At 36.5% G+C, this 13890-nt stretch overlaps 1 protein-coding gene across 2 annotated transcripts in view; it reads right to left on the minus strand.

The window, feature by feature from the left end:
• The window catches only part of LOC102222768 (rap guanine nucleotide exchange factor 3-like), a 34498-nt gene extending 20962 nt beyond the window's left edge, over positions 1 to 13536 (minus strand). The window contains exons 1-3 of one of the 2 annotated variants that reach the window (XM_023331356.1): positions 13313 to 13536; positions 9181 to 9272; positions 1695 to 1739 (exon numbers count right to left, since the gene is read on the minus strand). In XM_023331356.1, coding sequence (XP_023187124.1) covers positions 1695 to 1739; positions 9181 to 9243 — 108 coding nt within the window. In that variant the 5' untranslated portion in view covers positions 9244 to 9272; positions 13313 to 13536. Of the gene's footprint in view, positions 1 to 1694; positions 1740 to 6581; positions 6951 to 9180; positions 9273 to 13312 lie in introns of those variants that run through there. The other variant, XM_023331351.1, reaches the window with a different exon arrangement.
• Between the last annotated feature and the right edge of the window lie 354 nt (positions 13537 to 13890).

Here is a 13890-nt window from a genome sequence, read left to right on the forward strand (position 1 = left end):
ATTATTTCTGAGACTTTAACAAAGAAAATCACAGTGAAGTTAAAATACTGATGCATTTTATTTTGGTTTGCACTTTAATGATCCTTAGGTTTTGGTTTTGAAGTTCCCAACAAATTTCCTACATCTAAGATCAACGATACCCAATAGCAAGCATGTTGAAAATTAGTGGGTGACTTCTGGATATTTTCAAGCATAAGTTTTAATACCTACTCTGGTATTCTGATTTATAAGCATCATTATTTTATTAAAAACAATCAATCTTGTCCAGTGTGACCATAATGCATGATTTTAATACATGGGGTTAGCATTTGGAGCTTAGCAACCAAACTGGCAGCTCATTGTTTCTTTCAGAAAAAAAGTACTGTTTTTGATTAACCTAGATTTGAAAGATACACTTTACTTCTCCAGTCAAACAGGACCCACTGAATCTAACCAGAACTCACATCACACACATCAGTGCTTTTAAAGTTCCTCTTCTTGGCACAACACTGAAAAAGTCGAGATAAAACAGCCCAGGGGGTCTGGACTGGATCGAGTAGGACTCAGGATCAGTTATCCATGAGCCTTTAAAGTGCCCTTTAGACTCGTTATGGCTCTCCGGCTAGGAATGTGTTTCTTAAGACTTGCTTGAGTGGTAGTGCAGGATATTGGAACAACAAAAGGACCCGTTCAGCACTTTTAGAGGATGCACGCGCCACTGGTCTACATGTTACTAGAGATCAGCAGAGGCAATGCCAAGTGCTTGTCAGTGAGTGATGATGAAGAGATTTACAATTTTTGAAGTTTGGGAGGGTTTTATAATGGATATATAAACAACAGTAATTCAGTAATTAGTATGAAAGTATAAAAAAATCACAGGTTCAAGTTTTTCTTTTTGCTACTCCAACCATTTAGCCCTAATTTGAGAAACTGCCTTGTGATAAGAGTTTTTCTTCAGCCACACAAAGAATAAAGTACTGCAGACCTGTCCCTCCCCCACCTGTTACTGTGAACTGCCAGTCAGCTGACTGAAAATTTTCCTGCATTTTTCACTTGCTCATGAGAAAAACAAATTTGACTGTTTGCAAATATTGCTGAATCTATTTCCAATGGAGTGAATTAGTTTTTACTGGCTATATGGAGTAAAGAATAACACTCTGCCCCTTCCCCACCTGTTGCTGTGCACTGCCAATTAGCTGACCGAAAGGAAGCTTCTATACAGAAAAATCTGTCTGTTGGATTATTCCTGCTTGGGAAAATAACATAATAATGTGAAAACTAAAGATGCTATAAAGATGTTATACTCATAAATCTAACCTTACCCCTAACACTAGAGTGTTATAATGGCTATCATATTTATTTATTTTAAATAAAAGATTTTTTCCTCTTAATTTTTTGCTTTAATATTGTGATATGGAGAAACCTTGGTATTTTTTAAATGAAGATTAATATACTATGAGAATCTCAACCTGGTCCAAGCCTAAGAACCAATTTACCTGTAATCAAATGTTGTTTAGATAAAATTGTTTTTCTAATAATTCGTTCTGGTTTTATCAGTCTCTACGTTTTCTAAGAGATTGAGTTTCAAATCACTCATCTCTTCTGAAATCACGACTCTCCCACTGTTCTTCGGGAGTTTAAAAACACACACTGGAACATTCAATTACTCTTGGCTGTGGGGAGGATATGTACTGAAGAATGTTTGGCATACACACCTGCTTCATAGTGTCCTTTGGATCCAGGGCCTCTGGCAGTGGAGTCTAGGAGAAAACAGAAAGAGAGGCTTTATTCTCACTTCCTCTGATCTACAGAACGCTTCAAACCTCTGAAATAAAACACTTGAACTTCTGCAGACTACCGGCAGCATTCTGCTCCGACTAGCTGGACTAGTTGTTGATGATAATCTTGCATTAAATAAACAGCTATTACCAGGCTGGAGTGCTCAGATAGTGGCAATACTGCCGTTATTGTCATAGAGATGAAGGTCAACACAAATATTACCTACATTTGTTTCCCTTCTCTGAGACTGTGTGATGGAGACAATTTGTCTCCATCACAGAATAGGTAGGTGTCAAGTGGGTATAATCAGTGGGTGGAGAGAGGAATATGCACAGTCTGTTTCCTCACATGATGCTGCTTTGCTTTCAAATACAAACAATTATTTCTTTTAGCAACAGGATTTTATTGTTGCTTACTTACATATGTTTTTTTCTGGATATTAATTTACTTTTTCCACTCTCTGAGTTTACATAACACTCTGCAAGGTTATAGCTGCACTTTGATCTAACTGGGACTTCCTCCTTGCTGCCTGGTTTTATGTTTTTATAACCATTTCGTTATTACTGCTGTGCACCTGTGTTCCCACGGTAATTGTTTTCAATAAATCTAATTTTACAGCCTCATAAAAGCTCATCTTGAGCAGAAATGAATTAGTCATTTCACATCTCCCAAAATGTCCATTAAATCCTTCACATGTCATTGTTTGTGATGTACCACAGGGGTCAGTGTTGGACCTAAAGTTATTTATTTTGTGAACAAACATGTACAGTCTTTAATAATCTATGTTTTTTAAAACATTTTCTCAAACAGCACTAATATTTTTACATGGTAAAACATAGATTTTCTTCCATTCTTTGTTTTTTCTAATATAGAAGTGGGTTATAAATTAAACAGTGCAATAAATCTGATTTTATAAACTTGCTTGCAGGATTATTGCTATTATAACTTTTTGATTGGTACTATAGTTTACAAAAAAACTTCAACTATGATATTTTCACAAGACACAGTGATTTATTGAGGTTTTAATCATAGGGAATACAAAAGTTTAACATTTTAAGGTAATAATGATTATGATGCATATATCAGTTTTTGTGTGAATGTGAATTGACTTGTACATGTGTAATAGAGGATTGTGTTATATTTATACATTTTTGATAAATGAATTGAATAATTAGAACTAAAAAAGAGATTCTGATACCTTTTGAGTAAATTATATGCATAACTGTGATCATGTGTTGTTTTTATATATATATATATATTTGATGTAACGGAGCATCTTGAATCAGTGGACTGAAGTTTTATGAAAAGATTTTTTAGAAAGTAATTACATGGCATCGCTGACAGTGACATATTCAGTAGCTGGTGACATTCATCCGGAAGTTGTGATAAGATCTTCACGTCACTGATAAACATCACTGTCGCTATTCCTTCTGCAGCCAGACTTTGTGGCGTGTTTTGTCTGGTCTGCAGTTCGGCCACATGATCAAGGCATGAATGACAAAATATTTTCCCTTATTCAAGAAGGAAAAAGTCTGAATTTGGGTGAGCAAGCGACTTCTATACAGTTTTTAAAGCAGAGCTTATAACCATAACTTCTGAATATGCTAATTTTCAGGCAGTACACGAGTTTCATCAGTGGAGACTCAAACAAAAACAAATGTAATCAGAACTACAACCAACAATGTGGAGGAACCAGTTGCCTTTCAGGACTCCAGGAAGACACATGCAGAAAAGACAGGCGATGCTGATCTGCTTTTTATCTGCGTTAAAAGTAGGAGTTGCAGAAAAACAAGGGTCAGCTGTTGGTTTTAATTAAGATAATTAGCTCAGTTCTTACAGTCATTGTGTTTAATTGGATCAGCAATTGAAAAGTGAACTGAAAAGAGCAAATCATTAATTATATCAAATTGAAATGTACAACACAGTTACCACGTAAAAGCCCTCAGGCACTGCCAGAATAGTTAACACAATGTGCTCGTAAAAAGATAATCATCTGTTCCAAGTAAAAAAAAGTGTCTTTTAGAACTAGAACAGGTCTTTCAACTAAAATTGCCCTCTCAAGTAACATCTACTGCAGGGGTGTCAAACTCCAGTCCTCAAGGGCCGCTGTCCTGCATCTTTTACATGTGCCTCTGCTGCACCACACCTGAATAGAATAATTAGGTCATTAGCAAGGCTCTGGAGAACTGATCTACACAAGGAGGAGGTAATTAAGCCATTTCATTTCAGTGGTTTGTACCTGTGGCACATCTAAAAACTGCAGGACACCGGCCCTTGAGGACTGGAGTTTGACATCTGTGATCTACTGTGTCTTTTTTTGGATATTGAGCAATTTATTATATATGAAATTATCTGGACAATTAGAAAATCAGTGGTTTAGATGTCAGGATTAAACTGAAAAGGCCAGAGAAGGAGGTTGGGTGATTAAGTTGGTAAAGCAGGTGCACAATGTTCAGAGGCTTTAACGCCGTTGTCCTGGGTTCAATTCCCAGATGGTCATTTGCTGCATGTCTACCCTTTTCCTGTCAACTTACACTTCAAAATATCTTTTTTTTTTAAATCTGATTTTGTGTGTTTCTTTGAAACTGATGGGGCTGATGAAAACAAACCCAGACTGGAGATTTAAAGTTGTTTCTACTTCAGCGACTTGTAAATTTAGAACCGGAGGCTTTCAACCCTGCTCTGTGTCTTCCTGTGACCTGGAAACAAAGCCTTCCACTTTGCACATTCTTCTCCACACCCCTCTGTAAACCTAGCAGAGGAGCTGCGGGGAAGGTGAACAATAAACAATACACTATTAATAACTTGAGTTTAATAAGAAAAACTGTGTGCCTTCCCATGTCCCTTTTCTGGGGTTGCACACACAATAGAGACTTTTTGCTTTGGTCTACTTGGAGTCATTCCTCAGATTTCTGTGAAGTGACACTTTGCACATAAAAGAGTAATACTAGCACAGCTTTGTAGCACTCCAACACTTTAAAAAAAAATCTGCACTGAAGTTGTTACTTTTGTACATGGTTGTAGAAAATAATTTGAATCAGAAATAGAAACCACATACAGTAGATCGAGCATAAAGATGTGGTTTCCAAACCTTCTGGCTTTCAAAATAAGAGTAGAAAAGAGTCACAGCTCTGTCTATTGCCAGGCCATCAAAAGAGGTAATAGAGAGTAACTTAAACAGAGGCTTAAGATTTCTGCTGCTACGCACTGCTAGTCAGCTGCACCTTCCGTCTCTTATAAGAAAGAAAGATTTGTCTTTGAAAAACAAAACAAAAACATGATGCAGGGACTCCAATTTCCACCCATCAATCTGATTAAGGTGCCATGGGACTTAAGCAATTCTATTAGAGTTGTAAAAATAAATGTTGTATTAGTTTAACAGTATGTACAATTGTAGATGTACTAGTTTAAATAATTAAATCATGTTTATTTAAATGATCTGAAACCTTGATGTTTTCATTCAAACTTAACATTTTCTGGGAACTCACACTGGTCCATAAACAACCAACAGCAGTAATTAGTTTATTGTTTTTATCCGTTCAAAAGTGCAGTTTAAAAAATTTTTTTTATACCTTTTATTAGATAAATATGCTTTTAGTATGATTTTTTTTGTTATTTAGTTTGGCTCCTAAAAAGATGCTCAGGCCTCATTTATTGATTTGTGACTCTAAGTTTGGGAACCACTGATAGGTATTAACACACGACTCCTGTGGTAGTTTCAGGGTGAAGGGACTGTGTTTTCATGCTTTTTGTATTACAGATCAGGCTTATTTTCTTACAATAAAATAATTGCCCTTCTGATCAATTGTATGTAATAAAACCAATTATTCTATTGCCAAGGCCCAACAATACTGCAGTTGTAAAGTTTAAATTGGTTCAGTTGCGGCATGAGTCAGTTACTGGAAATAAAGTTAATCAAGGTTTCAAAGTTATTGTTCAAAATGCTGAAATTAATTACAGCTAACAAGTCACTTGATAAAATTTAAGATAGAAAAAAGTGTTAATATTCTTTTAAAAAAGGGACGTGAAACTAGATGTATTGGGTGATTATTTAGCAATTTGCTATCAGAATAAGATGTGTTTTACAATACATTATCATAAGGATATAAATATGTTACATTACAATTACTGCTGTGGGAATTATTGGAAATGTTATACATTTTTGTTTCAATTACATGCATAAGTATTATGGTACCATTCTACTTCAAGTTATCATACTATAAAAATACCAATATTTGCCCATGCCAGTTAAGACTGAACTATCAGAATAATTAAAGGTCATATTTGAAACCAGTTGAGCGTATAAATCATGATTTAATGCATTAAAATAAATACAACTGAAGATAGGTTTCTGTTTTTCTGCCAACATAGAGAAATATAAATGAACATAAAGCATCTCTTTGTCACCAGCTAAGCACATTTTGAGTAGAAAAATCACAATTCTCTGTAGTAACCGAGGCTAGGAATACTAATGTGCACCCAATGCAGCAAAAACAATTGTCTAAAATGTCATCAAAATACTCGACATGGACTTCAAAGTAAATATAAGTGCTCGTTTTAGATGAGTTTTAGGTATTAGTCAGAAGTAGATAACCCTCAGTTCTTGCATCATGTGATATAAATGCTGGAATTTGCCAGAAAATCTTGATTATCGTTTTCTGGAGGTTAAGAGCTTCACCAGTATTGAATAAAAACTATTTAAAAAGACCCTGTAGTAGTGTAGTCATTTATGTCTATAAAAAATGTAGTTTTTTAAAGCACAGATTATGATTGTCTTTACATAACTTTAAAAACCGACAGATATTTCTCGGCAGTAAACATACCCAGCTGATGCCCCGTATGGCCGGTTTCTCCACTGAGTAGCGGTGAGGGAACACTTGGTAATTATGAGTCCGAAACAGATGCATCTTGTGTCAGATCAAAACAACCGAAGAACAAGTTTCCCAGTCGGAGGAACCTCGCACGTCCTCGGCATGTCCACGCAGTATTCACGGCACACAGCTGACCACAGCCCGCTCATTTCTGCACAGCAGCCGCTCAGCGCCGCAGAGACGCTGTCCGCGCATTTTGAGTCAGAAATCCCGACCAGAAATCCTGCCGTCCCAACGCATCCAGAACTCAGAGCTTTCAGGACGTGCCTGCCTCGGTCAGGAAGGGCTGCGTAATGTTCAGCCATCCCGAGCGGCACAGGCGCACTTCGTGGCAGACGTGCGTGTGCGCGCGCTTTTTGGACCGACGGCTACCTCAGAGAGGCGGCCTCCCTCTGGCAGCTTTACAACCTCATTAACAGCGTTGGATTTATCTGCTCTGACATATTTGGAGTGGATGCGGGCAGGTGCATACCGTCCTTTAGAATACAACACACGAGTGCATCTTGGTAAATTAAAATACGTTCAACAAGTTTATTTCATCATTTCGACGAGTGGCAATAATAGGTTGACATATGAATTATGTATGTGAAGCCTTTATTTAGTTAATATTGACCAACCCAAACTAACAAAAGTAAACATATGACATTGGACGATTATTAAATGAATTATAATACAGAAACCTTATAAAGCTGCTGCTGACTTGACAGCAAAAGTGCATAGAATGCCCCAAAAATATACTAAAGTATGTGTAGCACTACTTAAGCATATTTTTATTTGAGTAAATGTAGCCGTCCAAGAAGTTACTTAATATGAGTGAAAAAGTATTTGGTAAAAAGGCTACTCAGATCGTACCATCAGTCATTTGATATTTTAAAATAATGTTGTTTACAAAATAGAATAAGATAAAAGAAACAATATATATAACTTATAAAATGTTAACAAAAACTGCAGGTGTGTGTCTGTGTCTATTGAATTTTTGGTTAAAACAAATCTTATTCATCATTTATTGAAACTATTCACTGTGGTAGAGTGGCAGATATTTTGCTCAAGTAATACTTCACAATAAAACCCCTCAAGTAAAAGTAAAAAGAACTACACAGTAAAAATACTCCTAAATGTATTTTTGGTTACTTCAGTAGCTTTTTGTAAATGTAACTAAGTAAATGTAACTAGTTACTGCCCAACTCTCTTTGACAGTTATCCCTAAGACATTCACTGACACTTTTCAGAGGATAAGGCGCCAAAGGTAATAATAGCGTTTTTTTGCTAAGGAATTTATGGGCAACTGCCCAGGGCAGCAACAGAAGGGGGTTGGAGCAGGAAACGTATTCAGTTGTGCCATGAAGTATTTTTCAGTTGCATTTTTGCATGTACAATCTTTAAGGAGCTGACACACATTTTGAGTAGGCACTCATTGTTTGATGCTGAAAAAAGCAAAATTACTCATGTGCATCGGAGGAGACTGTTTGTGTTTCTGGCTTTTCAAGGAGCGCTGTTTCAAAACGTTGTAATTCAAAGTTGAGTGGGAGGAAAAAGTAATAAAAGAAAAAGTTAAATGTGCTTAAAATTCAACCCTGTTGCTGTAACATTAAAATTATAAACATGCCACTTTGTATTTTAAGTCTGTCTCACGTGAATTAAATTGCTCATAGTATCCATAGGGAAGCCATAGGGCTCTGCAGTCACTTCTGACCAGCTAACCAAAGTACACCAAACTCATAGCTGTTCCTATTCTTTAACAGTCAGTCATCACTAAGAATAAACTGAAGCACTCTGTTCTCTGCAGGTATGGTAAGGTTTAGTTTGTTCAGATCAGAAGCAAGCTGCAGAACTGTGTGCACGCATACTTATCAGGTCAACCAGCTGTCGGACTCAGCCGGGCCTGAACAGGCGCAGATAAACTGCAGAACAGCGTTTAAAGTTTTGTATCCACTCCTCAGTCTCACTGTTTGTCTTTAGCGCAGGTGTTACACTGTGACATTCACATCCCTGGTTTATAAGATCATAATATTCATAGTAAAACTTCAGCTGCATTATTAAGAATTAATTTTGGAGGGTATTAACTTTAAGACAAACATCAAGCATGTTTGAAATGCTTAGCAAAGGTTGCATTCTGACTTTACTTTGGTCAGAAATGCTATATATACATTTATTAAGGATTCATTCAAACTGTTATGCTATAACAGTGCTATACTGTAAACCATAGGCATGGAGAGTTTTTATGAAATGAACATCCTAGCTAGTTGTCAGAGACAAGAGTAGATTCCTAGAACAAATTTGAAAACGTTTCTCATTATTTGTGCGGGGGCATAAGTTGGTAAGGAGGTCCTTGGTTCAAATTTCAGATTAGCATGTCCTCCAAGTACAACTTTCTTCAAAAACATGATTGTAATTAGTCTATCTATTGCTCTGAAGTATAAGTTTCCATTTGCATGGTTGTTTGTGTATCTCTGTCCATGGTGTATCCCACCCATTTACCACTTAGTTACCGGCAGAGACAGGAGCCAGTATCACAATTTGTTGTTATACCAGTGTGTATCAAATTACTTACTTCACCAATCTCTGGTGTGCGCCGCCTTGGCGGTGAACAGATGGACTTAACCAGGTTTTCCATGGAAATCAACTGGACAACTTGACCAATATCTGGAAAGCAGAAAAGCAAAGTAATATTTTTTAAATAATTATTTCAATAATTCAGTTAAAACAGTAAAGTTTATGTATATGTTAAATATAGAGAACATTTCAAACACTTATTGCTGTTAGTTCTGATGATCATGGCTCTAACAGAAGCCAAAACGATCAAATCAGGTGTCTCTTATATTTCTCTTGAGAAGACTCCACAGATCCTACATGGCTTTTAGATCAGTCAGTCAATCAAATGTGCCTGATGATGCCTTTATCACTGAACAAGGTATTGGTACTTCTGGCAGTGAGGATGGATGCCAAGTGATGGAAGATTAAATCAGCATTTTCATGAAGCCTGTCAGCAGAGGGAAACAAAGTGCTCTGAAACGTCCTGATACATGGATTTGCTGACTTTGTACTCGATGAAACATTGCTTCCCAAATCACTGTCGACTGCTGAAGCTCTGATTTTTTGCCTCTCTGCACTTGATGAAAAGCAAAATATATTGCATCTTAAAGTGGACTTTGTACAACTGAGCAACCATCCAGCCCTTTATAGCACGAGAAATACCCTTTGGACATTTAGTCTGCATCTGAAGTGAATCAATTTAAGGAATTTAATAGTTTTAGCCCAAGGTATGCACTGTAGCTGACTCCAGCTCATACCTTATAAAGTAATGTCTTTTATAGTGCATACCTTGATATTCTACCCTTTACTTAAGGTTATAGTTATGCCTGTTTCTTTTGCACTGTTTTTATCCTTCCACTCAATTTTCAATTAAAGTGCTTGCATATAGTAGTATGTACGAAACCAGCTACTTTAGCAATAATTTGTGGCTTGCCCTACTTGTGGAGATTTTGAATATTTTTTAGACAACTGCTAAGTCAGCAGTCTTCTTAATGATTGTGTAATCCAACATAACAGAACAAATTGTTGTAAACTTTTAAACATAACCATCAACACAAATAGATTGTCACTAATTAGTCTTAATGAGTTTCACTTGTTAAACTGAAGTATTCAAATAAATAAACTTGCCCTTTTTTTGATGACATTCGATTGCACTGTGATGTACCAGCTTACGTCTACAAATTTGTAAAAGAAAGAAGCACTTTCTGTAATTTTATTTTCCTTGCACTGGATCATAGTCAACTCTGTCTTGCAGGCTGTTATGCAAGAATTGTTTAAATCCCTGCCATTGTTCCAGAGCGGGGCTGCCCTTCCTGTGCTGACCTCAGAGGCAGTTCAGTTTGCCAAGGTTTTCCACAAGGCGCTCAGTCACAAGAACATCCATTCTGTCCTGCTTTTCTGTGCGTGGGTCTGTGCTTTTCCCTCCTGGATAGATGTAGGAGGGCAGCATATTCAAACAGCCTCTATTGTTTATGTTATTAAAAACCACAGCACCTGTTGCTCACCTCAGCACTTTTTTCTTTCTTTCTAGAAGCATTAATCCATTAGCTTGTGGTGGGTGAAGGATAGATTTGAAAGCGTGCAGAAATCATTTAGATTTTTTTTTACAGCAATTTTTTTATTTATTTCAAGACTAAATGCATTAAAATCCACAATGAGGCATGACTATAAACATTAACATGTAAGAAAAGGTATCCTCTTACAATGTTTAAACCTTTGAGGAGTCATTAATATGCCATAGCAGCTTACCCAATATGTAGAAATCAAATAGAAAAGTGTTTACATAGTTGAAAATGTCTGATCTGTGACTAAACCTGTCTATCCCTCTTAAATGTCTTGCAGGAACTCTGTGATGTCACATTATGTAAGCTAATGAAAAGGGATTTCTTCTTCTGCTGGTGACAGCGTCTGAGTTGAAACGAAAGACATATTAGAATCATTTGATTGTGCCAAACTGTCTGGAGTTTAGTCTGATTTCCATGCAGCTCATACCTTATAAAGTAATGTCTGCTTTAAGTGACTCGAACAGAACAGATCCGAATCTAAAAGAAGTTCCATGTAGGAAAGTAATCTGTTTGATGATGATAATATTAGAACAGAAAAAAACTAAACTTCCCTTGAAGCTGAATGATTTCTGGGTTTGGAGTTGGTATAAAATCTTATTAATTATGAAGCAGCAAAAATAAAATTGTGGCTTTTGACCTACTAAGCTGTTTAGTGATAAAAAGTTTGTAATGCTTTGCTTCTCAGAAAACTTTTTCTAAATAAATGGCGCCCTCTATTGAGAACTCCGATGTTTTGCAGTTTGCGTAGAAAAAAAGAAAATTTAAAGATCATCTGTACGTAAGTAGAATAATAAATATTTTTGCATTGGTGTTAAATTACACATGTGTGTTTAATATATAGCATGTTATTTGCTTTTATGTTTTATTCACACTTAAATATGTCAGATGATCAATCAAATTGTGATACTTGTAAATTTGACTGTTGCCTCTTCGTCAGATCCTCCTGTGTTTGGTGTCATTTCTACATAAATCTTAATTTACTGCTTTGATTTTTGAAACAAGATTTTATGTGAAAGTGAACGGCAGGTGTTTTGGGGAAGATGTGCGTCTACAATTTATGTTCTATCAATTTCTGCTTATCAGAGGTCAGAATCTATCTATAAATGTCTGATCTATTAGGTCACTCTGTTGGTATGGACATGCTTTGTACTAACAGGTACTGATGTGGCCCTTTGGAAAAGGTTATGTGCATGAAGGAGTTATTATGAAAGTGTCTTAACATTAGATGGAAAACAAAGTTAGCTTGCTTAATGCCAACACTTTCTGTACTGACATCAAATCTCTTGATAAAGTTGAACTGTTTCACTTTTGTCAGCTTAATGATAGATAAGAGAAAGAAGAGAAAATCCTGATCCACACATAACTTCTTTTTTAGAGGTTGTCATACATCCCCAGGAGTCCCAAAGCTTTGGAAATGGCTTTGCAATCATTTCTGACAGATCTCAGTTTCCTGCCTGTTCATTATTTTTTGTTTCAATTGGATTTGATGTTTTGCTCTCTGAGATTTTTTTTTGCCCACCTCCTGTTGTCAGACATGTTCTATTGAAGTGACTTCCTGATTCTACAGGTTTTGCAATCTAAATGCAGTTATTTTCTAAAAATGTGGGGGAGATTTATAAAGGGGTTTATTTGAAAACTTATATTTGAAAACTAATCTTCTGCGGTTAAAACGTGATAATCTGAAGCATTTATTTGTGGTTAAACAAAGCAACAAAAAAAAAGAAATTTGTGAGGTCTTGAATACTTTTAAAAAATTCTGTATGTATTAATAGTATTGATTGAATTAGATTTCAGATTCATATGTTGGATATTTATAGTTGTGTTCTTTAATTAAGCACATAGTTTTGTCTGCTATCTCAGTCAATGTCTATTTCTCTCTTTCTCTTTCCATTTATTTTTGTGAGCCTGTGTTTCTATTTAAATCCTTCGGGAATGGGAGTGGGATTTCCTGCAACGCATCTACGCCCATGGAATGTACTTTGCCAACTATCTTTGTTGAGCACACACACACACACACACACACACACCCCTACACACACACACACACACACCCCTACACATGTACACTAACACACACATGCATGCAGTGACACATGTCCACCTTTTTCCTTCCTTTCTCCTGCCACTTAGCAGCGACAAGGAAATACAGATTTGATCTGTTTGACCTGGTGGTCAAATAAGGACTGATGCAGAATGTGAAGCCGATATGAGGGAAGAAATTAAAATAAATGGAGTAAATAATTCTGCATGTAACAACAGTTCACAAACCCACCCATGTGCTTCAATGGTTTTTTTACAGTGCCTTGCTGATGACCATAAGCATAGTTAAATTAAATAGCAGCATCAAAAACTTTACAACTTTGAAAGTATGATTGGTTTAATTCTAAATTTTGGAGCAGCTGTGAAAAAACTTTTATGCACATGGCAAATATGGCTTCAAAACCCTCACATACAAGTGTTACGTAAGATTTACCGTATTTTGAATAAAGCACATTTCTTGCACAAAGATCAGAATTATTTCTAAAATATTACAGTAAACAGATAATCTGTCAGTTACATCACTCTCACTCATGATCAGAAACTTACCACATTCATCCACCTGTAAGGCTCGTCAGTACACTTGTTCTCTGCTTTCCTTTTTTCCAGCCGTTCCTTGTTTCATCCGTCTGGGGATGATTTCCCCGTCTGGGTCGTCTGTGTGAGTCGTGGGGAGTGTTAGTGGACACGGTTTCCTGTATCTTTCTGATTGGCCATGAAGCGAGCGACGGAGGGCATGAGCTGAATGCAACACGGACCCACAGCAGTGAGCGTGTGAACAGCTTACTGTCTGAAAATAAGCAACGTTTCTTTTTTCTCTTTCATTTACATGGTATACCCTTTACAGCTACAACAGAATTGTGTGGTTTCCTTCAGTGATGTCTGCAGAAGAGCTGCAAAAAACCACAGGAAGACTTTGAACTTTAACCTGGCAACACAGATTTCAGCTCTATGCCCTTCATCTCAGACAAACAATAATATTCCTTCTAAAATTCAAAGGTTCTTTACACTTTTTCACGTGCAGCTGAGGCCATATTTTCAACTAAATATTTGCTCTTAAGGTGCATAAATATTCCCATATTTCTATTTTTTTGGGTTGACCATTTGTAGTAATGCAATATCTGTAA

This window comes from Xiphophorus maculatus, chromosome 1 (assembly GCF_002775205.1).
Source record: "Xiphophorus maculatus strain JP 163 A chromosome 1, X_maculatus-5.0-male, whole genome shotgun sequence".
NCBI lineage: Eukaryota > Metazoa > Chordata > Actinopteri > Cyprinodontiformes > Poeciliidae > Xiphophorus > Xiphophorus maculatus.